Source organism: Ahaetulla prasina, chromosome 1 (assembly GCF_028640845.1).
Source record: "Ahaetulla prasina isolate Xishuangbanna chromosome 1, ASM2864084v1, whole genome shotgun sequence".
Taxonomy (NCBI): domain Eukaryota; kingdom Metazoa; phylum Chordata; class Lepidosauria; order Squamata; family Colubridae; genus Ahaetulla; species Ahaetulla prasina.
This window is the reverse complement of record NC_080539.1, coordinates 49,857,172-49,881,890: the sequence shown is the minus strand read 5'-3', so window position 1 is coordinate 49,881,890 and position 24,719 is coordinate 49,857,172. Positions and strand designations below refer to the sequence as shown.

The following is a 24,719-nucleotide window of genomic DNA, read 5'->3' as shown; positions in this document are numbered from 1 at the left end:
AGATAGCCATTACCTGGACAACTGGAAATCTCCCTAGACACTTTTTATGAAGCTAGATGCAAATCCCTCAAATAACAGGGCAAGTATGGAGTGGGGAAACTGTGGCCCTGCAGATTCTGTTGGAGAATCCCAGGACCAGAGATAGTTGTAAGTCAACAATATCTAGTTGTCCACAGTTCTTTGGTTAACTCTCTTATTGTTATCCTTTGTATTTACATGAATACTGTCTTCCATAATACAACATATCTAACACTTTATCTTGTTAGTGAAATAGAGAACAACGACATTGTATTTTCCATGGATCAGACAGAATCACTTTTTAAGCCTCATATGATGGCCATGAATTCTATATATGACCATGGAATTCCAGTGGCTGATAAGAGTGACTTCTTATTCACCAAGCTGAAGGAAGAACCAGAAGAACTTGCTCAGTTGGCACCAACACCAGGCGATGCAATTATTTCTCTTGACTTTGGTTAGTAATATTTTGGGAAGAAAAAGTTGTGAAAATCATCATATGTTTGTATAGTAGTTAACCACAAGAGAGCTAGTAGATTGTACAAAGTATCAGATAAACACAATGATAGATGATAGAGGATGGATGGATGGATGGATGGATGGATAATTATTGTTGTTTCATACTGATTATTACTCTAACTGTGGATATTTTAATTCTTGATTAGAGTACAAACAGCCAAGAGTTATTTCGATTGTGGCAAAGTGGAAGTATGATTAATTGACTGACTGGTATTAATTGATTGATTGATTAAAGAAAATCATTAATTGGCATATCAGTGACTTCAAACTTATAAAAGAAGCATTAGTGACCATTGAATGAGGCGTAATATCTTCCACTAAATTAAAATTTAGCTATCCGCTATTTGGGGAATAAGGTAAGCTTTCCCATCTGAATATATTTCCCAATTTGTTTTCCTTTTCTTAAAAAAGTAGCAGGATTGCTAGTACCAAGGATGAGCTGACCTTGCTTGCCTCAATTTCAGGAACGCAAAAGTTTGAGGAAATTCCTATCTACAACAAAGCTGTGATGACTCCAAACACTCAGTGGGTTCCAGAAGGGAAGAACCAGGCATCCCAGAGTGAAAAGCTGACCGTGCCATCATTTACCTTGCCTCAAGCGGCACCTGGCAGCAGTACCCCCAGTGCAAGCAGCAACAGCAGCTGTTCCACCGTAAGAAAGAACTTTGCATTGAAATCTGGCAACATTGCCAGCTTTGAAGTGTGGGGTGTTTTTTTTCACCAGCACTAACTGGAATTATAGTAGAAATAGTTTTATAAAATGGAATTACTTCCAGTTGCCTTTATCCACTGAACCCAAAACCAATATCAAAAGCTAATGGTGGGTGAGATTAGTTTGGTATAATCCTACTTCATTCAGAACATAAAAATCAGAGAAAAGAAATAACATTTTCAGAGAATGTATTAGTAACTAACACACACACACACACACACACACACACACCGGTAGCTTAGAAGGGGAGCAGTCATTTCCAGACCTTAAGAGGTTAATATGGAAAGTCACCAGTAAATGCAAAGGCAAGATCGGGAAAGAAGTGCTCCCATACAGAAATGCAAATTTCCTATTATCTCATCTGATTATATATCAACCTTTAGGGCCAAAAAGCAGTGGGACCCAGTTTAAAATTCTCTCACTCAGTGGAGTTTTGGCTAAATCAGCCCTGATCCCTGAATCAGCAGGAGAAAAAGAAGCACAATTCAGTGTTCTCTGTTTCTATCATCATTTTTTCATCATATTTTGAATGTGACACAGCTTTGCATCTCAAGCACTAAAAAATGGGAATATCAGGACAGTTGGCCACGTCTTTTCTTTCTGACGTTTCGTTCTATGCAGCTAACTGCATTACAGCCATTTGTGTACTTGCTGATAGTCTGTTTTCTCCTTTCATCCTACAGCCAAGTAGCCCAGGAGATTATTACACTTCTTTAGATGAAGACCTGAAGATAGAGATGATTGAGAAGCTTTTTGCCATGGACACAGATGCCAAGAATCAATGCAGCTCACAGGTAAGAGAAACCATGACTAAATTAGCATCAAACCAAAACTCAGAAGAGCATATTGTTTCAGTTCCTTCTATGCAGAGTTAAGAGTCAGTGGCTACTGCTCTTATTCATTAAAATGGGAAGCAGTTATAGTGAAAACTTGGAACTCCGTCGCCTCCGACAGGACCTGGGTTTAGCTCATAGAATCATCTATTGTAATGTCCTTCCTGTTAAAGACTACTTCAGGTTCAACTGCAATAATACAAGAGCTACCAATAGATTTAAACTTAATGTCAACCGCTCCAATTTGGATTGCCGAAAATATGACTTCTGTAACAGAATTATCTGTGCTTGGAATGCATTACCTGACTCTGTGGTCTCTTCTCATAACCCCAAAAGCTTTAACCAAAATCTATCCACTGTTGACCTCACCCCATTCCTAAGAGGACTTTAAGGGGCGTGCATAAGAGCACAAACGTGCCTACCGTTCCTGTCCTATTGTTCTTTTCCTGTATATATATACTTCCTTGTTTCTCCCCATTTATATATTATATAATCTTTTTGTGTGATGCTTGTGTATATTGTTATGACAAAATTAAATAAATAAATAAATAAATAGTGCAGGGTTCTGCATTAATGGGAGAGATATAATGGAAAAATAATCTCCATTTCCCTAGACTGGGCTTTTCAACCTGGCAATGTGAGGCTAGGGCTCTTTATATAACATATATAACTTTATATAACATATCCGACATACACAACATCCATCATACTCGGTCATTGTATTGTAGTCTAAAACATCTAGATGCCTGGAGAATTTGGTTTAAATTTGGGAAATTAGGAAATTGCAAAGCCATATCCTATATGTAGTAAGGCATGTTGTGCCTTAGACATTGTTCTGGGACATGAGAGAAGAGAGGGATTCTAGTTTTCTACTTTTAAATTGTAAATTTGTTTTTCTTTACCACCCCATCCCTTTTAATTTTCATTGGACAGAGTGACTTCAATGAATTGGATCTTGAAACTTTGGCTCCTTATATTCCCATGGATGGAGAAGATTTCCAGCTGAGCCCTATCTGTCAAGAGGAGCGTCCTCTGTGTGAAAGTGTCCAGCTTCCCCAGCACAGCTTAAGTAATATGAACAGTCTCTTCCAACCACTTGCTCCCTCTTCCCAAAGCGACTTCCTGACAGAGAAATATTGCCAGCCAGGATCTGACAAAAGCATGCCACCAGGCCAAGGGACTCTGCCACTGGCATTCTTCAACCATGGGAGTCAATCATCTTCATTCTTGCTGCCCTACTATGCACAGGCCAACACTCCACTGTCTTCAATGGGTGGGAGACCAAATACACAGTGGCCACCTGACCCACCATTACAGTATGTGCCAACAAAATGGAGAGGAATCAGCCATGAGTCTCTAACAAGTTCTGCATCAGACTCTCCATCACTGCATTTGCCCAGCATAAGCACAGATAGGAAAAGGTAATTCAACACCGAAAAGGATTTTGAAGATAATAAATAAGATAATAATAAATTTTAAATACACAAAATGATAGCTAGATTTTTCATTTTCCACACACTGTGCATTCATGCTTGTGGAGGCGAGTGGTTGAATCAAAAAGAAGAAATGAAAAACACAATATGTGTTAACGATAAAACAGAAACATCAGAGCAAAGCTTGTTATCATATAAAAATAGAAAGTTCCCAGCAAAACCATTTGTCAAAGGGTCAGAGAAAGGTTTTGTATGCCTATTTTTAAAGAAGTTATCAGAGCTACAATTAAAGAGATTATATGTGCTAGGAGTTGAAATGACTTCCTGGCACATAATCATATCTCTTCATTAAAAAAAAACACCTTAAAAAAATGCTCACATACTGTGAGAGTCTTTGCACAGTGTATGTGTACAACTCTTTTTCTAATCACTGCAGCTGAGCTAGGATTCCACTTCTTTCATTAGAGTCATCCTTTCATCCAAAATAGAAAAGGGAAAAACTTGTTTGACTCTCTGGGTGGAGATCTGAGTGATCCACAGTTTTTAATCAATTTTATTTCTATTTTGAAATTTCCCTGAAAGTCACAAGCTGCACCAAGCATTTAACTATCTTTTAACAAACCCACGTACTTTCAAAGAAGGATGAGGGCTGTACATTCCCTGGAAATTATGCTAGGTGATAATCTAGTGCAGGGATCTCCATCCTTGGCAACTTTAAGCCTGGAGGACTTCAACTCCCAGAATTCCCCAGCCAGCTTTGAAGTCCTCCAGGCTTAAAGTTGCCAAGGTTGGAGACACCTGATCTAGTGTGAGTATCAAGGTCATTGTAGGGAGGGGGAAAATGAGGCTTTATCCCAAAGTGTTTATCCACCCATCCATCTGAAGCCTTCTTTTGGGTTGAGAGGAGCTTAGCATACATTCCTATCTTCAAACCATCTGAAATGTTTAGTCCTTTCCCCTCAGCATACCACAATGAAGGGGAGGAGTACAAAAAATGTAATTCTTGTTCCCAGCATCCCTCTGTGCCTCCTAGGAACCTTGCAGACTATAAACTGTATCGGGAATCTGCTCCAGTTGCACCTGAGAAAATTAAAGGGCAAGAATTCCAAATCCACCTGTGTCTTATCATCTTTTGGAATGAGGCAGTCAAGACACAAGGAAACTGAGTATCCTCGATAGTGGTTAAGGAGTTGGAGAAAGACTGAGGAGACTTATTACCAATAGTACTGGGTTACTTTGGGCTGGTCATTTTTTCTTAGTTTAACCAGCCTCCACAATATTGTTATAGAAAAAAAATGGAAAGAAATTTTATGTATATTGTCTTGAGTTTCTGACCAAGAACAATATATAAATCTGACAAATAAAATTATAATTAAAATAATAAATGGTTGGTATAGCCAATAGGGAAGGGATCCATATGATTGGCTTTATCCATGAGGGGGGGTTTTCAAGCAACTCCCAGACCACCATTTATCTTTGCACAATTTATTAACTTTAGAGATAAACAAACTGCTAATGTTGACTTCAGGTATCAATGAGGGAATGTCTGTGGCGCAAGCTAGTGATTTGCCCACACCAGAGAGTCAACAGTACTTAGGCAATAGAAACTAACTGCAGAAAACAGTTGTTGAGCAATGGTTAAATAAAATGCTATTATCAATTTGCACAGCTCACTCTGTTCTTTCCATTTCAGCTTTCTGATAGGACATTTTACAGAAATAATGTGTCAATTTTTATTAACATTGACACACCTTATTAATGTTTATCATTTGTTAATGTTTATCATTGTGCCAATTATGAATCTCATATTACTGTTCTTAACTACTAGCCACTTTTGTCTTAGTAAAAATATTTTTGCAACCATTGATATAGGAACATATCAAGAAAAAGAAAAGATTTCTCAGACCAACACATCACATTTCTCTAAATTAAAATAAAGCTTGTTTCTATTTAATTTTAAAAAATGGTTTGTTTTGGTAGATCACTGGAAAGTTTTGGGCAGCGTGGCATAGATATAAATCCAGCCCGAATAGCTCTTGCCAACAGTCTGAAGTTGAAGCGGCAGTTAGATTATGAGGACCAAACGTTTCAACATCTGAATGGGGTAAATTTATTATGACTGATCACTATATTTTGCCTTTCATGGTTTTAAATATAAAGCTGTACAAGTTTCATTCTTTGAGTCTTCGTGTTTTACCTTACCTACCATAGATACAAGATGACATATCCGGCCTTAATCCAACCCACTTAATGTTGAAAAGAATGAAAATTCTCAGAAGTGAAAACTGTGCATTGCTTTCAGAAAAGAAGTCACTCAGCACAAGTGTCCTTAATGGTAAGAATTTTTATAAATTGGTAATATAGCAATAGCATTTAAACGTATATACCGCCCCACAGTACTTTACAGCACTCTCTGATCAGTTTACAAATGTCAGCATATTGCCTGTAAACAATCTGGGTCTTCATTTTACTGATCTCAGAAAGATGGAAGCTGAGTTAACTGTGGACTGGTCAGAATCGAACTCCTGGCAGTAGAATGCAGAGTCAGCCTGAAATACTGCATTCTAACCACTGGGCCACCAGGGTTCATATATGACCAAAAGAAAACAGACATAGTGGGATAGGTCACTGTTTGGTGGCTGTGAGCAGAATACCAAAAATTATGTAACAGAGGTATGTACATGCTTTGTCTTTCATATTTACCAAATTCTATGCTACCTTATCTACTCTCTGTTTCATCGTTCTTAAAAGTAAAAGTTCTGCCGAATTAGAGCAGTGGACCATCTTATCTAGTGTTATTTCACATAGTGAAAATTCAGATACTTCTGAGAACTCTACAGTCAAATGATAATATCTGACAGTGGTTTCTGTAATTCAGAACAAGGAGTCATCCAGCAAATCTAAATGGCATGAAATTCTGAATGGATAGGGGGAAAAATATTTTTCACAAAACACATGACTAAAATGCATTGTCAACTACCATGAGATACAATGTTGATTCATAAATTAAATGTCTTAAAAAGAAGCTTAGACAAATGCATAATGGCCACTAGCCATATGTTGGCTATGTACCTCCTCTAGGATTAGAAGAGATATGTCATCATAAATAGCAACATAATAATAATAACAATAATAATAATAATTGCTGGCAGCAACCCGTAAATGCTGGCAGCAACTCGTATCAACCATCAGTGCCAGTCAATAATATCTGTGATACATTTTTAAATGTTCAATTGACTGAGTTTCACGTTTAATGAATAAAAGTATATAACAACAACATCAACCACAACAATAATCCAAAACTGTCCTACCTACTTTTCATTATCATATATTCACAAGGTCAATACCCAACTGTCAAAATACCTTTAGGTTTTTCAGCTATCTTTCAATGACTTTTGGCAAGAGTAAGAATATCTCTCTATTATATATGAATGAAAACTAGGTGCATGAATTCATTGTTAATATCTAATATATTCATGCTTATACATAGCTCCATCTTCCATTACTACCTATTATATGTATGCATAAACTAGTTCTAACCCTGAAAAATCTTTGAAATTTAAGATATTATGAACTGATGCTCACCATTAAATTGACTCTAGTGGCTGCTTAATTTCCTTCTGCAGATGTTTGCAATCTGGAAAGTATCCATAGAGAATAATTCATCATTCCTGAAATTGCTTTAGAAAAACATGGGACTTCTATCTGCCCTACCACCATCACCACACACAAATACTTTCCCAGGCAAAATATAAATTTAGCATTCTGTTTCTAATAGTATTTTTAAAGCCAATTTTTAATTTTGCAATTGTAGATAAATTTCTTTATAACCTACAAAGAGGCTCAGGCCAGCCAGCACATGTGATGCAGCAACAACAGCAAGATCTACCCCTGTCCTCTGGCAACTCTGCAAATAATTCCAAAGCTGTGTACTCGCCACCTTTTTACAAAACCCCATATCAGGACTTCAGTGTATCGCAAGCTCATAGGATGTCAGGTAAGTGTCATGTCAAATTTAGAAAGATTACATACAGTAATGAAAATTTCGCTTTTAAGAAAGATACGCTTGCTTTAAATCATTTCCTTTAGTAGGTGGGGTGGGCTCCTACTCTGAGATGTTGAAAGTAATCTAACCTCTAACTGAGGAGGTGCCATGGTCAATCTGCTCAACAAATAAATTGAAGTTTTTTCCATAAAGTCTCATATAAATAAGGCTCAGTTGCTAGGGTCCCCTTGGATTTTGTACAGTTTTTGACTGAAATATGGAAGTGGTTTTCCATTACTACCTTCTGGAATATTTTTTTTCCTTCCTAGTTCCCATTAATTGAGATAACTATTCTTCTCTTCTCTCCTCTCCTCTCCTCTCCTCTCTTCCTATTCCTATTCCTATTCCTATCCCACCTTTATTATTTTTACAAATAACTTAAGACGACAAGCTCATCTAATTCTCCCCCCTCCTCCTATTATTCCTCACAACAATCCAGTGAGGTGAGGTGAGTTGAGCTGAGAGAGAATGATTGGCTCAAGATCACCCAGCTGGCTTTCAAGGCTAAGGTGAGACTTGAGCTCACAGCCTTTGGCTTTCTAGCCTGGTGCCTTAGACCAGACTGTCTCTTTTAATTTTATTAATCTCTCTTAGTTAATAAACTGGCTATAGAAATCTATATGATGGTTGATATAAATCAAAAGTAGCATTATTTTGTAAATAACTAGAGGTGCTAGAAAACTAAAGAATAAAGAAATATTTCAGAAATGGGAACAGGGATAATTACTGATCAGTGGACCTAATGTCCCAAAGGTGCTTTTTAAAAAAAAACAATTGGACTTACTTTGGGTTTTTTTTTCCTTGAAGATGTTTTGCTTCTCATCCAAGAAACTTGTTCAGTTCTGATTGAATGAGAGGAATGGAAGGATTTATATTCCTTGCATAGATCATTTATATACCTGAATTCCCACCATTCAGTTAAATCCTTCCATTCCCACCATTCAGTCAGAACTGAAGAAGCTTCTTGGATGAGAAGCGAAACATCTTCAAGGGGAAAAAAGTTCAGCTGCCTTTTGAAAAAAGCGATTTTGGGAAAACATGACCTGGATGAATGAGAATCTCTGTAGTCAGTGAGCCTAATATTAACTGGAGAAATGTTAGAATAGGTAGTAAACCATTCACCTAGCGTTTGAGTCTAAAAACAGTTTCCAGACCTTTAATAGTTGTAACTTTTACGATAGTTTTAACTTTGTGCCTCTGACTTTTTTGCTCATTTATTATGTCCTTTAATCCCTATTTAATTTAACTATAAGGATATAACTTCACATTTAGAAGTAGAAATGTGTTTTTGTTTTTTGTTTTTATAGTTTTGATAGCTTTTTTTTTTTACTTCTATTGTACTAATGTGACATTTTTTTAAGTTCAATCCTACTGCTAAGTCCCCTGGGTATGAAATATATTGCTCAGCTTTTATATTATTATTTTTGTTGTTGTTTTTTCCCCCCCTCAGGAGTTGCAAGTCGTCTGCTCGGGCCTTCTTTTGAACCTTATTTGTTGCCAGAATTAACCCGATATGACTGTGAGGTTAACATCCCGGTGATGGGCAGTTCGACACTTCTGCAGGGAGGTGACTTGCTTCAAGCTCTTGACCAAGCCACTTGAGCAAATCTGGGTGCTCCCCCCCGGGGCTGATACTGTTCCAAGCAGCTGCAGTTTTAAAATATATTTTTGCAAGTAGACAATTTCTAATACCAATTTACATTTTTACAAGATTTTACTTACTTGTTGAACTTGTCCACTTTACCAAATAGTGGCCTTTCTGAAAAGTTAACTCACTTTCTTATTTGCTTTAAAAGAAGTATGCATCTACTGTATTTTTCCTTTTATTCCAATAGTGTTCCTTAGAAAATTTATATTATATTATTCCCCTTTGCTGTGTGTAATTTATATGTTCTGAAATTTCCTCAATATTCATGCTAATTAAAAAAAAGGCTTTTAAGTTCAATGCCTGTATGTAATACTTTGGCCCAATTTATTGTAACTGTGTCATTTTGTTTATTTTATTAATCTCTCTTAGTTAATAAACTGGCTATAGAAATCTATATGATGGTTGATATAAATCAAAAGTAGCATTATTTTGTAAATAACTAGAGGTGCTAGAAAACTAAAGAATAAAGAAATATTTCAGAAATGGGAACAGGGATAATTACTGATCAGTGGACCTAATGTCCCAAAGGTGCTTTTTAAAAAAAAACAATTGGACTTACTTTGGGTTTTTTTTTCCTTGAAGATGTTTTGCTTCTCATCCAAGAAACTTGTTCAGTTCTGATTGAATGAGAGGAATGGAAGGATTTATATTCCTTGCATAGATCATTTATATACCTGAATTCCCACCATTCAGTTAAATCCTTCCATTCCCACCATTCAGTCAGAACTGAAGAAGCTTCTTGGATGAGAAGCGAAACATCTTCAAGGGGAAAAAAGTTCAGCTGCCTTTTGAAAAAAGCGATTTTGGGAAAACATGACCTGGATGAATGAGAATCTCTGTAGTCAGTGAGCCTAATATTAACTGGAGAAATGTTAGAATAGGTAGTAAACCATTCACCTAGCGTTTGAGTCTAAAAACAGTTTCCAGACCTTTAATAGTTGTAACTTTTACGATAGTTTTAACTTTGTGCCTCTGACTTTTTTGCTCATTTATTATGTCCTTTAATCCCTATTTAATTTAACTATAAGGATATAACTTCACATTTAGAAGTAGAAATGTGTTTTTGTTTTTTGTTTTTATAGTTTTGATAGCTTTTTTTTTTACTTCTATTGTACTAATGTGACATTTTTTTAAGTTCAATCCTACTGCTAAGTCCCCTTGGGTATGAAATATATTGCTCAGCTTTTGTATTATTATTTTTGTTGTTGTTTTTTCCCCCCCTCAGGAGTTGCAAGTCGTCTGCTCGGGCCTTCTTTTGAACCTTATTTGTTGCCAGAATTAACCCGATATGACTGTGAGGTTAACATCCCGGTGATGGGCAGTTCGACACTTCTGCAGGGAGGTGACTTGCTTCAAGCTCTTGACCAAGCCACTTGAGCAAATCTGGGTGCTCCCCCCGGGGCTGATACTGTTCCAAGCAGCTGCAGTTTTAAAATATATTTTTGCAAGTAGACAATTTCTAATACCAATTTACATTTTTACAAGATTTTACTTACTTGTTGAACTTGTCCACTTTACCAAATAGTGGCCTTTCTGAAAAGTTAACTCACTTTCTTATTTGCTTTAAAAGAAGTATGCATCTACTGTATTTTTCCTTTTATTCCAATAGTGTTCCTTAGAAAATTTATATTATATTATTCCCCTTTGCTGTGTGTAATTTATATGTTCTGAAATTTCCTCAATATTCATGCTAATTAAAAAAAAAGGCTTTGCGTGTGCTAATGCCTGTATGTAATACTTTGGCCCAATTTATTGTAACTGTGTCATTTTTGTTTATTTTATTTTTTTTGCCAAAGATTGAGTGAAATAAATCTTTTCCCTGATGGTAATCAGCACTGCCTTATTCAAACAGCGGACCTATATGGCCATTCCCAAATTGTTTCTTAAATTTTCTAGTGTGCAAAAGAATTCAAGCTTCAATCTTTTCAAGAATCCAAAAATAAGAAAAAAATCTGTGTTAATTCTAAGAGTTAACTGCTGTGTTGCCTAATCCCTGTGAAAATAACAAATTGTAATCTAATTTAACATTTCGGTCAGTGTCCTCATTTAAAACTGAATGTTCTGGTAACGCAAACAATGGTGTGCAATAGTATTCAAAAGCTATGCATATCAAGAACAGAAAATGAAGCAAATGTGAGAATGGATCATTTAGTTCCAGCTTCCTCTGTAACATTGCAAATTATCTTAAAGTGCTCTCACAGATCATACAATCTAGAGACTCTGCTTCAGAGTTTATCCCGATTTAGCTTTAAAGAGGGATGCTTTTTGCTGTTGTGTATTGAAGAGCCAAAGCTATCTGGCCAATCCCTGCCATGGATTTAAACACTATGAAAGTGCCTTCCTCACCTGATCTTAAGAGAACTCCCACAATTCAATGTTTTCCTAAATTGAAATAGGTGGGAAAGTTGCTGACTTTTTAGGTTTTAACCATGTATTTTGGAAAAGAATCCAAAACAATGGAACTCATTTAGATCAGAATTCTGCGGAATCTGTCTAATTAAGTCAAGAATTTAAAAGAGAATTGGACATAGTCATAAAAAATACTAATCACCTGTATTATTGTATATATTTTAACTCCCTAATGTTTTGACCCAACCACCATGCTGATTTGATAATTTTGTCTGGGTTAAATATTTATCACATACTGGTACTTTATAATATCTTTTAAGATAGAGGCTGAATTAGGAATGCTTCTTTGGGATTCTTTTCTCCAGTTCCATCATTTTGTTTTGCCATGACAGGAATTGTCTGAAGGTTATCATGAACACTATTAATTGTAGTTTAGGCTTTTGTTTTTTCCTCTCAGCTAGCCAGCCACATCCTTCACACTACCAATTTGTGTTCAGAAATAAATACATTTGCTTGTTTGCTTACTATGCTATAGAAAGTATTCTAAACTCTGGTGCAATTGAGATTTTTGTCACTTTTTTTTAGTATACCTTAATGTTGCTAATTTTTTCATGCAATTCATCTTTTAGTAGGTTTTCAAAAGACCATTCTGAACTTTCAGAAACACTATAAGAAAACATGTTGGTGCTCAGGAATTTATTTAAATAGAAGGAGTCCGTTTCATTCCATGTAGTCCTGTTTGCCTTTAATGAGTAAACAGGAACATCTGTATATTCAATTCAGTAATAATATAAGCTCCAGGAACTTAGCAGATTTAAATTTATTTATGAAAACCATAGAACAGATGTGTACAACCTGAGGCCCTAAGGTCTTATCTGGCCCCCAAAAGCTTTGGACCCAATCCTTAGAGACCTCCCAAAGTTGTTACCAAACAGCAATATGTAATAAGACAAACAAAGTAACATTCTTAAATGTGCAAGTAGAGACCAGTTGTGTTTATTATTTTAATTTGAATTCAGTTTAGACATAAATGTTGGAGAGCTTGGCCAAGATTCAAGGTTGATGCTTGACACAGAAACAATTGCATACCCTTTGAATTTTAGAACAAGCTTTAGAAGGCCAAGGTAGACTCAGGGAATCAGGAAATGTGATACTGTTACCTGATGCTGAAGTCTCACCTCCTTAGATGATTATCTGGTGCAAATTAGCACCAATTGAAATTTTAAAAAACAGAGACTTCTCTTAAAACTGGTTTCATTGGAGAATGGGGTTATGGGAAAACACTCCAGAGCAGGTTTTGGGAAAGAGTGATGACTCTTTGCCCCTGGGAAAAATCAGAGAAAGTCCTGTTGTATAAGTGGAAGTGTACTAACATGGCATTCAATTCCACTCTTAGAAATTAAAACAGATTTACCATATTTCTCCTTGTGCTCATTACCCTCATAAAGACAAATGTGTTAGTATTTAAGCTCATTGATAGTAGGGTTCAAGATGTAGCCAAGTTTTCCTCAAAGTCCTATTGATTATCTTGATTATCATTACTACCTTTTGAAGGGGGAAAGGAGAGTTTCAGGCCTATATTTATTTGTGGTTTACTGCTGAAGTGCCTTAAACCACTTAGTCCATATTTGCTACAAATATGGCTCCCATTCGTCTCTACATGAGAAATATAAAACTCTGCTAGAACTTTGCATGTTCTTCATTGAAGGTATTAATGGAGTCTTTGTAAACCCCAAGGAGTTGCCTGTCTGCCTTACATAGAAATTGAAGTTTTGACAAGCATCAATGCTTCATCTAGCCAAAGCTAAGTTAATAGAAAAGGGAAAAACAGATTAAATGTGATGTAAATAAGATTTTGCTTGCATTTTTGGAAAAGAGTTCTTCAAGCTAGGTAAACTCTTGAAAGAATTTTGCAGAAAGATTTTAAAGTGAAAAGTGTTCAGGAATATGGTCTGCTCAGGGATCTTTTTTAAAAAAAAAACACCATTACACTTTTGTTTATTGATTCCATAATGAATGGAAAAAAAGACTCAGAAATGTTGTAAAGATGCCCTGGTTCTTTTTGTTCCAGGACATAATCTCTCCATGTTGAAATACTCATACTCGGGAGGTTATTCTGGTCCCAAATTAGGATTGTCGTCATTTCTCAACAGCTCACTACATTGTACCAAGGGCAAGCGCTTGCAAAAGAAAAGTCTGGAGCATGTCTTCCACTCAAGATGTTAGCCTTAACATTCTGCCACTTGATGATTAGCATCTACAGGTGGGATTATATAAGGCAGAGGGAAAATTGGGGCCAGTCAAAGCAATCTTTACAGCAAAAGATAAAGAGGTATAGAACTCCCACAATTCCAGCAATTGTTCAGACTGAGAATTGAATCTTCTTCAGAATTGATTATAGGAATTTCCTCTGTCTCATCTAAAAGCAGTGGCCTAAATTAGAAATTATTAAGCAAGCAGTCCAGAGACAAAATGTGGCCCATACCTCTGAAAAATGCATATTCTAGGTTCACACTCAGCCATCAAATATAATTCTATACCTATACAATAGTAAGTCCTGCTGAAAGAGAAAGGACACAATTTTGGGAAGACATGTATAAATTTGCATTTCCAAGTGTTTGCCTAAAGCCATGCAAATTTCAGGAAGAATTTCTCAAAGGGTAGCCATCATAATATACCCTTTTTCAACTTGGTGCTCTCCAATGTTGATTGCAATTTTAAAAAAATACAGAACCCACAATATATATCAGGAGGATATCATGTGGAAGAAGACTGTGATAATACTTTCACAACTGATTAAGTATATGGCATAAGTTCAGATCTGCAGGAAGAGTGTTTTATCAGAATATTTTATTTAAAAATTAGGACTTATGAAGCATTAAAGTATTGTTTATATATATATATAGTTTGTCATAATGCGTATGTTCAAAGAAATGCACTGTATTGCAGCTTCAACTAAAATATATTTAGCGGCAAATTTGATTTGCTTAATGTGACTCATATATGAGTTTTGATTGGATCAGATTTTTAGTTATCATAATAAAGTTTTAATTTTGGAGGAAACATTAAAAATATTCACATTAAGCTGCTAATCTCAAATAGTTCGCTTTAAATGATCCATTGATTTATAGTGACATCTATGGAGCTAAAGTGGTTGAAGCAAAACAGATCTGTTTGTGATAAAAAGCTGTGTGCCTGAATGGCACTCATATATTGCTATTTTATTTTTATTTGTAGTTTCAGCATTCAAGTGTTTACCCTAACCTTTTACTAAAAATACACTGAGGGAGAGGGATACCATGCTTATAATATTAACCATAACTATTGTCATAATTATTTCATGTTCTCTCTATTGTTGAAATTCTTACTGATAATCTTGTCACTGTATGGCAACTTTTAATTCAATAAAGAAATGTATTTTGACACTGATACTTTATTAAAGATTACTGATTCTTCCATGTTTTACGACTCTTGATTCTGGCAAAACAAAACATCAGTGAAAGTATCTTTTTGAAGTGCAAGTATTTATTAAATTGTATATAAGAATTAAGGTTTGCAATTATCTTTAAATACATAGACCAAAAAATGCCATTTTGACAGCTAATCAAAAAAGTACACTCAGAGAAGTCTAAAATGAATCTTGTTTCATGTCATATTTATTTATTCTCTATAAAATTTATAAATTTTATGTTAGGATAGAATTATGCTTTTTTAAGTGGCTTGAAATTTTCCATTAAACAACACCCATACAAACAACATATAACTGTTTACATTCCTTGATCTGCTCTTCCAAGTTAAAAATATATTCCTCAGGAAATTCCTCCTGCTGTTCCTCCTAATCTCTTCCTCCTCCCTCCCCCTTCACTGATAAGGACCATAATTTGTTAATCAATGTAGTATAATATTCACATTTTCAAGTATATATTTTACAGATAGCTGTATGAAATTATTAAAATTTCACAATATTACAAATTAATTTAATCTCAAATCCATTTCAATTTTCTTTTTATTTAATGAGACATTCTAATATTTTCTAAAACTATTAAGAATTGGCTATGGCACCAACAACCACATATATTGTCTACTTTTATTATATTTTCAACTGGTCAGCCATTTGTACCAGCATTAAGTGCAGTTAGTTATTTCTCTACCATGTTTCTATCCTGCTGTTCCTCAAAAAAGCCCAAGGTGCTGCATATACAGGCATGTAAAGACAAGTGTTTTGTAAGGCTGAAGTTTTTCATAATACTGAGGTAAGTTACCTGATTTCACCTTTGGACTTGTATAGCATCAATCATAATGGAAGATTTAGCACCTTTCTTTGACAGCTACTGATGTTCTGAATCATATTTCATTTCCACTGTTTTTCATTTTTGTTTTTAATTATAGAAAGAGAGGGTTTGACTTTTTTCTAATAGGTACTTCATAAAAGCATAGATCAACCACCATGGCTAGTCATGAATGCTAATGGGAGTCGGAAGAGGCACTCATTCTCCAGTCCAGATACACGCTCCTGGACCACATGGTTTTGAAGAACATATTAACTCTTGATTCTATAAACATAAACTAGAAAATTTATTGGGGGGGATTGTTCATTTCTGTTGACTCTTCTCCAAGTTACCTTCCCTCCTGATACAAAGGCAGGTTTCCTCAAAATTGAATAGATTTTAAAGAGGCTGTAACAGGGCAAAAGAGATAAACAATAAATCTGTCTCCATTTTTCTGAATAAAAGCTATGAATGTAAAGAATGGAATTCTATTAAAATATTTCTTAAATGATAAATAGAATGTTCTGCTTCTCTAAAGCTTATGTATATTTTCTATGGTGGCCCCTTGGATATCTTCATCTTCAAAAGCTAAATAGTTTCAATAATTGGGGAAAAAAAGATGCAGAGCCACATGATGGTCTTGTGGTAAAGAGGCTCTGCTGTGAACTCCATGCAGGCATCAGGATGGGCATCTGGCCAGTAAACATTCAACTCCATTAAGTTGACTCTACCTTGAATTAAGGGATTACGGGTTGTAAACAGAAAAAAGAAAAAGGAGATGTAATGGTTATTATATTTAGATATAATTTAGGGCCTATTGATTATAATTTTAAAAAATTACAGGAAAACCTCAATAGTTCACTTGGGAGAAATCTACATGATTACTTTACTTTACATAGTTTGAATAATTACATATTTGATTTTGGTGTTATTTGCAGTATTTGCAGTAAAACCTCTATTTAAGTCTATTAAATGGGAGTCCATTAAATGGGAGGGTAATCCAAGCAAAGCATGGGTCCACTACAGCCAAAATTAGCCAAGCCACTAATCATTAAATTTACTGCACATCTCAGCATAGCACAGAAGGCTTTATCTCAGGCCTTATCACATACTGCTGATGGGTACCTTTTGGATCATTCGTGGTCTAAGAGGTGCCCATCAGCAACATGTGATAAAGCCTGAGTTATCTTTATACCCCATGTCTTTACACCAAACTGAACTTGACGCTTCTCTTCAGCTGAGGAGTATCTTCTGATGGCTCTTAAAACAAAGGATTGTGACTCACTAAGTCTTTTAATGGAGGATTATCTGCTATAAACCTTGGGACCTTATGCTTTATCCTATGAGCATCTTTAGAAGCAAAAAGCAAGAGGGGGACAGGTTTTCCAGTGGGAAACCAGAAGGTTGTTTAATTCTTGTTGTTTTACTTTACTACACCCAAGATATCATGCAAATAAATCCAAATAGATAAAATGTTTAGCTAGGAATCTGGGCTAGGTTTAATTTGTTTTCTGCATGGTACAAAGTCAATTCTCATTGGCTCATATTTCTATTTCTTTGTACAGCAAGTAAATTATGGATGATTTCAGCCCTTACCTTTCTTCAGGTTGAGCATAACAGTATCAATTCTCCTATAGTTTTCTTGTATAAGTTGAATCCTATTCCAAATCCTTTATAAATTCTATTCCAATCTCTTTAAAAAAAAACATTTGCGGCTGACTAGTACCATCTTCTGGTCAATCCATAGCTTTATATTATCTTTTGGAATTCATTTGAGGTGGGGGGGACTCTTTTAGAATGATCTGGAGAGCTCTATATTTTTCTACAGCACTGAAAATTTATATTTTCATCTTTAAAATTACTGTCAGCTTGGCAAGGTAGTCCAGGCAGGACGCACATCCAGACGAACTAATTACTTCATTGTAGGGCAACATTAACAGACTCTTGCAATTCCAAAAGTAAATCTTTCCCTAAAGAAATTAGGGAAGGTCCCTTCCGAAATGTTTCTCATGCCCATATTTCTTTCTTGGCCCAAGCTGCCTCTTATCTGACTGTTCCCTAGCTGTGGCTCTTCCCCCTATCTCCCAAGGTCATTCTCACATACCATTACAATTACTCATAAAAGTAGTTCTACACTTTATCTTTAAAACAAAAAGTTTCATGTTGTCTCTCTTATGATATTGGGGCATGAATCCTCTGCTCACATATCTCTCTACGGCAAGGCCAAGAGGTTGCATTAAATTAGTTCAACTCCCCAAGGGACCATTCTGACTGGAAATTTTGAGAGTTACACTGCAATATAACTGTGCTGGGAAAAGCTATTTTATTGGGATTTTATGAAATTGTTAAGCAACTGCAGAGTATCACTTTGAACACTGAGCAGGATTGCACTCCCATATCCCATGTGTCCCAGAGGGCTGCATCATAGGAGTCACAGAATTTTCTTGGCTGATTTCTTCAGGAAAGAAGACTGCTGAAGAAGAAAAAAGAAGACATTTCTGGGCCTGAGAACTTAAAAGAGGATCCAGCTAGCTGACCATCCACCCCTCCCCAACTGACTCTGTGTTTTTCTATTTGTTGATTGAAGTCATTCGTTTTATTCTTTCAACTGCACACCTGCTCCCTTTTCTATGTGTTGCATTATAAATCTCCTTCCACAGAAAAACAAACTATCTCTAGAGTAGGAAAACAACCATCTTTGTCCTTTCTGACAGAAAAATAAAACCGATGGTACTCACTTCTTTCTTCTATCCATTGCCCTCACCACCCCTTCCCAGCATCTGCCGTCTGCCTTCCTTTTGTTTTTGCATTCAAGTGTTGTTCTATCATTTGTTGCCAGGAGGAATTTTTTATTCACCATAATCCTAAACCCTCATTGTTCTTTCTCGACTTGATCTCTATGGTTTACTGCCTGAAAAACTTCACTGTAAGACACAATGGTACATCTTTCCAAATGGCAGATGCCTGGTTATGAACCAATAGAAATGTCTTTACAAGTAACTTTTTTGAGAAAAATTAAGATTTTTCTCATTCAAATGAACAAACAGAAGCCTTCCACTTACATAGAATTCTATCAAATTGTTTGCATATCATATCAGGGATGAATTGTATGGCAATCCATCAAACCAAATAAAATTCCTTATCAGTCATATAGTGGGGCAATAGGAAAGGGCAACTTAGACTTAGGAGGCCTCTGGTGGCTCAGCAGACTAAGTCTGTCTGTTATTAACACAGCTGCTTGCAATTACTGCAAGTTCAAGTCCCACCAGGCCCAAGGTTGACTCAGCCTTCCATCCTTTATAAGGTAGGTAAAATGAGGACCCAGATTGTGTTGGGGGCAATAAGTTGACTTTGTATATAATATACAAATGGATGAAGACTATTGCTTAACACTGTGTAAGCCGCCCTGAGTCTTCGGAGAAGGGCGGGATATAAATTCAAAATTTTAAAAAAAACTGATTTCTCTCAGTTTGATGTCCCAGATGTGTTGCATTAGAAGACCCATTTTCTAGACAGGAGAGCACCAGTTTAGGCATACAGTAGTGGCCAAAATTACGGAATTTTTTTGGGAAAAGTATATTTTTGAGGTTTGATGGCTAATAACACTTTTTTTTTGAGTTTCAAGATAATCATATTCCACTGCTAGAATGGCCTGGGAATAGCCCAGACTTTAACCCAATTGAAAATCTATAGAGCCGGCTAAAGAAGCTTGTTAGTCAGAAGCGACCCAGCAATAAAACCCAATTAATAGAAGCAATAATTCAATCTTAGTTTCACATTATAACAGCTGCAGAACTAAAAGACTTGTTCACTCCATGGGAAACCGTTGTAAGGCCATAATTCATGCTAAAGATTACCCACCAAGTATTAACTGATATAATTTTTGTATATCTTGTTTTTTCTACGTTTCACTTTTCTTCTTTATACCATAACTACTATTCTAATAGCAAATCCTTCACAAAAGTTATTGCATTACATTCTTCATTAAATTATATTTCCATTGATACATAATTTTATGGTACTACTCCCAACAAAGTGAAGCTATTAGCTAGTTTTAGAAAATATATTTTTCCCAAAAGGTTTCCACAATTTTGGCCTATTTGCTGTATGTGAACTAACAATAGTAAATTGTACCTCTTATTAATACATTCAATTGTCTAGAAATTAGGGCCTCAGTATGTTGCTTTGACTATTTTCAGCTTGCAAAATGTAGCAGAAATTATACTTCGCAGTTGATTCCTGGAGAACTAATAAGAACACTGTTACTGGATAGGAAAGTTTGGAGTTAGGTGATAGCTCAGCCACTTCAACGTCATGTTGCATCTTTCATGCTTCACTTTACTAACAATTTCCTAGACTAATGAGATCTGAAGTGAAACAATCCCTTTGTTTTCTGATAAAATAGTCCCACATTCTTGATTTCTAACCATATTCATTCAAGCCATTAGAGAATTACAGATGTCCAAAAACAAAAACAAAACACCCTGTTCTATATTTTCTTTCTGTACTGGAGTGCATTTGCAAATAAGCTGTATGTACCAGAGCAACAAGTTGACGCAACAGTCCATTGTTGTGATTAACATTCCAAAAAGCAGTATTTGACAACAAATGGAAGCACCAAGCACAAATGAAAAAAGGCAAACAAGTAAACTGAATTATTATAAGGCAGCCTATTTTAAACAAAGAGATTTCCAGTCAATGAAATGAGATTTGGATATGTGCCAGCCGGCCTTTCTAACCTTCCCCAATTTCCATAGAAGAGCGTCAAGCATGTGCTGTTGAATAATACGAGAACTAGGAATTACATTTGAAAGATTGCTCTGGCCTAGTTTAAGTTAGATCAACTAAAATTGAGTGGGGATTTAAAAGATCTTGATTTGTTGCATTTTTTTTTAACATGGTGGGGAGCGTCTCTTTCACAGTTGCTAATGATGTGGTGGCTATTTAAAAACCCAGCTCTTTTTGCATGTACTGCAGCTTTCCCCAATAGGTCAGAGTTTTAGTGGTTAAATAATTAGTGTTTGTTACAAATTCGGAGGAGAATAAATTTAAATTTTTATTGGCAGACCCTCTTCTTCCTCAGGCGCTCACTGCCAATGGGGTTTAAAATGCTGGCCTCAGTTTCAAAGCAGTCAGTTGTGGCTTACCCATCAAGCCTTACTTCCAGCCAATTGAGTACAAGGACCAAAGGGGAAAAACCTGGACTAATAGTCAGAGTCTGTAGATATTTACACTTTTGCTTCTCTTTTTCTGCCAGTCTAGTCCAGAGTATTCCTTCAGAAGGTGGATGCTGCTGGACTACACCTCCCATCATCTTTTAACACTGGCTACAAAGTTGGAGTTCAGTACAGTGGTGAAATCCAAATTTTTTTACTACTGGTTCTGTGGGTGTGGCTTGATGGGCGTGGCAGGGGAAGGATACTGTAAAATCTCCATTCCCACCCCACTCAAGGGGAAGGATACTACAAAATCCCCATTCCCTCCCCACTCCTGGTGGAAGGATACTGCAAAATTTCCATTCCCATCTCACTCTGGGGCCAGCCAGAGGTGGTATTTGCCGGTTCTCCAAACTACTCAAAATTTCCATTACCGGTTCTCCGAACTGCTCAAAATTTCTGCTACTGGTTCTTTAGAACCTGTCAGAACCTGCTGGATTTCACCCCTGGTTCAGTAATATCTGAAAAGCTACATTTTGCCCATCTCAGTTCTATACTGCATGAGATAACTTGACATATACACTCTGAAAGAAGCCAGAAATCCTATTTTGCTTCTTCATTCATTGTTAATTTTACATCTTTTTTGCCTGCTTTTAAGGCGAAAACTATCTCAGGCCAGTTTACATACAGTAAAGGGGTGGACATTAATAAAAGGAAAGATTAAAATCAACAGGCATTAAGGACCTTCTACAAATTGCAAAAATCAATCTCTCTTCCAAGACAAATCCCAGATAGAGCAATAAAATGTATGGAGATAAGCTTCAAGTAAATAAAGCAAAAAATGGTTGATACAGAACAGGGGTAGCCTCCTGTTTTTTTCTCCTGAGAAGGTTGGTCCCTGCCTGGAGAATGGACTCTTCTGAGCTGAGTGGGAAGCCCCTTCCTTCCCCAACCTCCCAATCAAGCAGAGCATGGCTGATTTCCAAGTGCCTGAAAAGTGGAAAGGACAAACAGAACTCCCAGTTCTGTGAGAAGTGAGATTTTATGTCTTACATGTAAAATGCATCTTACATGTAAAAGCCAGCGTGTGTGAGAGGGGGAGTGAGTTGGAAAGCTCTACCCTGCTAGTCCTAGTGCTTAATGTTTGCCCTGAGTGATACCCTCAATTAGGATTACTGTAGAGAATTATAAGATCACTACCAGATGTATGAATCCATATACTTCCAATTATCAATCTATTGCCTTTGTTCAACTATGTTCTTCATCTATATGTCCCTTTCCATTGCCAGTAACTTATATGGCCATTTCTTTCTAAAGGGGGCATAAATCTTCTTTAAAAAATTGTTTTTTTAAAAAAAAATGGGCAGGTAGATTGTTAGACTGATTGTTTCCACTCCATTTTTTTAAAAAAAGCTAACTTTCTTTTTCTTTACATATCTTTATGATGATTCTAGCAAACATCGTCCTAGGTATGCAATTTTGATTAAATTGGATATTTGCTTCTGATTGTGATCTTGAAAAATACAGTATACATTTCCTTTTCTTGTTTTATTGCAATATTTATTTATTTATTTATTTATTTATTTATTTATATATTTTTGATCAGTCCTGTTTAGTGAATCTGTAAGTGGGTTGCATGTGTGTATAGATAAGTGTGCGATCTAGATCTAGATGCACACACATATGTACATAAATTGGTATAGGCATATATGTATTTAGATTTACATTTGTATGCAGTATATTTCTAATTTTCAGAAGGTAGGAAAAAAATACTCTGGAGAATGGTTGTGTGAACAGGCACTTCTCTCTGGGCATAAATGGGAAGAGGGTCATATTGCTTCATGTTTGCCTATCTCTAGTTTCAGCCAGCACCATGCACCAGATATTCTGCTCAAAAACCAGCAAAGCAAGCTGCTCCTGATCTTGGTCCAGATAATTCTGAGATATTTCTCAGAAATATTTGAGCACACCTCTACAGACCCTCACTGAAAATATATGTGTTGGCAGGTCATTTTAATCTTTCTCCTAAACTCCACTGAAACATCTGGGAGATCCTACCATCTCTGCCTGCATAATCCAGAACCCATGTTGAGAAAACACCAATGCTGGTCTTCGCCAAAACATTATTCTAAAGATTCATTCCAGAAGCTTTCAAGAACTACAGTGGGATATTAAATATGATAGTTAATGTACAATTTAAAACATACACGTCAACAGAAATTCTGACAGTGTTCAAAAAATTCCACCATATGGAGGAGGATGGTCAATTTGTTTAAGAAAACCAGAGCTTTGAATTCTATCCATAAGCCTGATAAAACTAGGGTATTTATTTACACAGCCCCATTGGTGTTTGTGGTGGTTTCCAGAGTCTTGGATAGATTTCTGTTTCAAGAAGCTTTGACACATGGCAGACCACAAGATGAGGGAAAGGAATGGTTCATGAACAATTCTGGAGCAACTAGCTTGGAAGAGGATCAAAAGGGTTGCAGAGCCTGTTCTTAAAGAATCTTGCTATACAATAAATACTTAGATATATGATAACTTTTGTTGACAGTTTCTTAATGAAGCAAAATGCACCAGACTTATTGCTCAGAGACAGGTTAAATTGTACTTATCTTCTTTAAATCAAGAGACTCAAATATTTTTCCCCCATACTTATCATGCACAATTCTGTTAATCAGTCATTTCTTATACCACCCCAGCATTCTCTGAGTTGTTTGTAAAGAAAAGATCAGTGCTCTTACACTCAGGTAATTCTAACATTCTTGGGAATCTTTCAGACCTAATTGTTTTATTAACAAGATAACACTAGGCCTGCAACTCTTCTTCTCCTTTAGCTCCTTTTCTCTTCTATAAATCTTAACACTCTGAATTGCAACACATTCTCTTACTGATTTTTCCAACTGAGAGAATATAGAGAGCACATTGATTTGAATCCTGGAGTATTTGCTTTTCTTTTGTGAAAAGCCCTTTAAACTGCTAGGCATTGCTTGCTTTATAGTTTCAATTATTCAGAAAGGGAACATCTACCAAATGGCTGCAAACAACTTGTTTTGAAGGGGCAGGGGGGCTATATATTTTTTTAAAAAGAAATTTTTCAGAATTGCACAGGCAAAATAGGATCCAGGAGTCAAAATTCATCCTGGACTTTTCCCAAAGATGCTTTGGGACAACCATGACCTGGATGACTATGAATCTCCATAGAGGCATCCTGTGCTTTATTCCTCATTTTGCTTTGGTGAAGCCCCAGCACACCATTGCTCTACCACAGTGTTGGAAAACTTCTTTGGTATGTAACTTCAAATTCAACTATTCAAAGTGGCATGTTTATTTCTTGCCAAGTCTCAACACAAAAATGGCTACTTTTATTCATAGGGAGAATGCAATTGTTATAAATGAATACAAATTCATTTATTATTTTAGGGGATTATGGTATCACAAAGTGTGGGAACCAAATGGACTCGGCAAATACTTCAATCTCATTTTCAAGCTAGTTTTTTCTTCCTGCCCAAGTCCACATGAAGGGGTAGAGTCAAGATGGCAGCCACAATCATGCAATCTACTGTGCAATCAAAGCCCCACCCCTTTATTACCAGCCCTAGAGGTTTCCTTTACATGATCTCCTGGCTAAGTCTCAAGTGCCTCCTTGCTTCTGTTCCACAAACCATGTTTACCAGCTTTGACCAGCTGATAACAGAAGAGCACATGTCACCATGACACAAACATGCCCTGACAGAC

General features: G+C 36.2%; 1 protein-coding gene and 1 long non-coding RNA gene across 6 annotated transcripts in view; one reads left to right on the top strand and one right to left on the bottom strand.

The window, feature by feature from the left end:
• The window catches only part of EPAS1 (endothelial PAS domain protein 1), a 129,517-nt gene extending 120,035 nt beyond the window's left edge, over window positions 1-9,482 (top strand). For all 5 annotated transcript variants that reach the window (XM_058165208.1, XM_058165210.1, XM_058165207.1 and 2 more), the window contains 8 exons: window positions 267-475; window positions 1,002-1,189; window positions 1,933-2,043; window positions 3,016-3,503; window positions 5,496-5,619; window positions 5,727-5,850; window positions 7,330-7,512; window positions 9,011-9,482. In XM_058165208.1, coding sequence (XP_058021191.1) covers window positions 267-475; window positions 1,002-1,189; window positions 1,933-2,043; window positions 3,016-3,503; window positions 5,496-5,619; window positions 5,727-5,850; window positions 7,330-7,512; window positions 9,011-9,162 — 1,579 coding nt within the window. In that variant the 3' untranslated portion in view covers window positions 9,163-9,482. The remainder of the gene's footprint in view (window positions 1-266; window positions 476-1,001; window positions 1,190-1,932; window positions 2,044-3,015; window positions 3,504-5,495; window positions 5,620-5,726; window positions 5,851-7,329; window positions 7,513-9,010) is intronic.
• LOC131189213 (uncharacterized) overlaps window positions 1-24,719 on the bottom strand; it is a 102,935-nt gene that overhangs the window by 54,148 nt on the left and 24,068 nt on the right. The gene's annotated exons all lie outside the window — the stretch shown is intronic.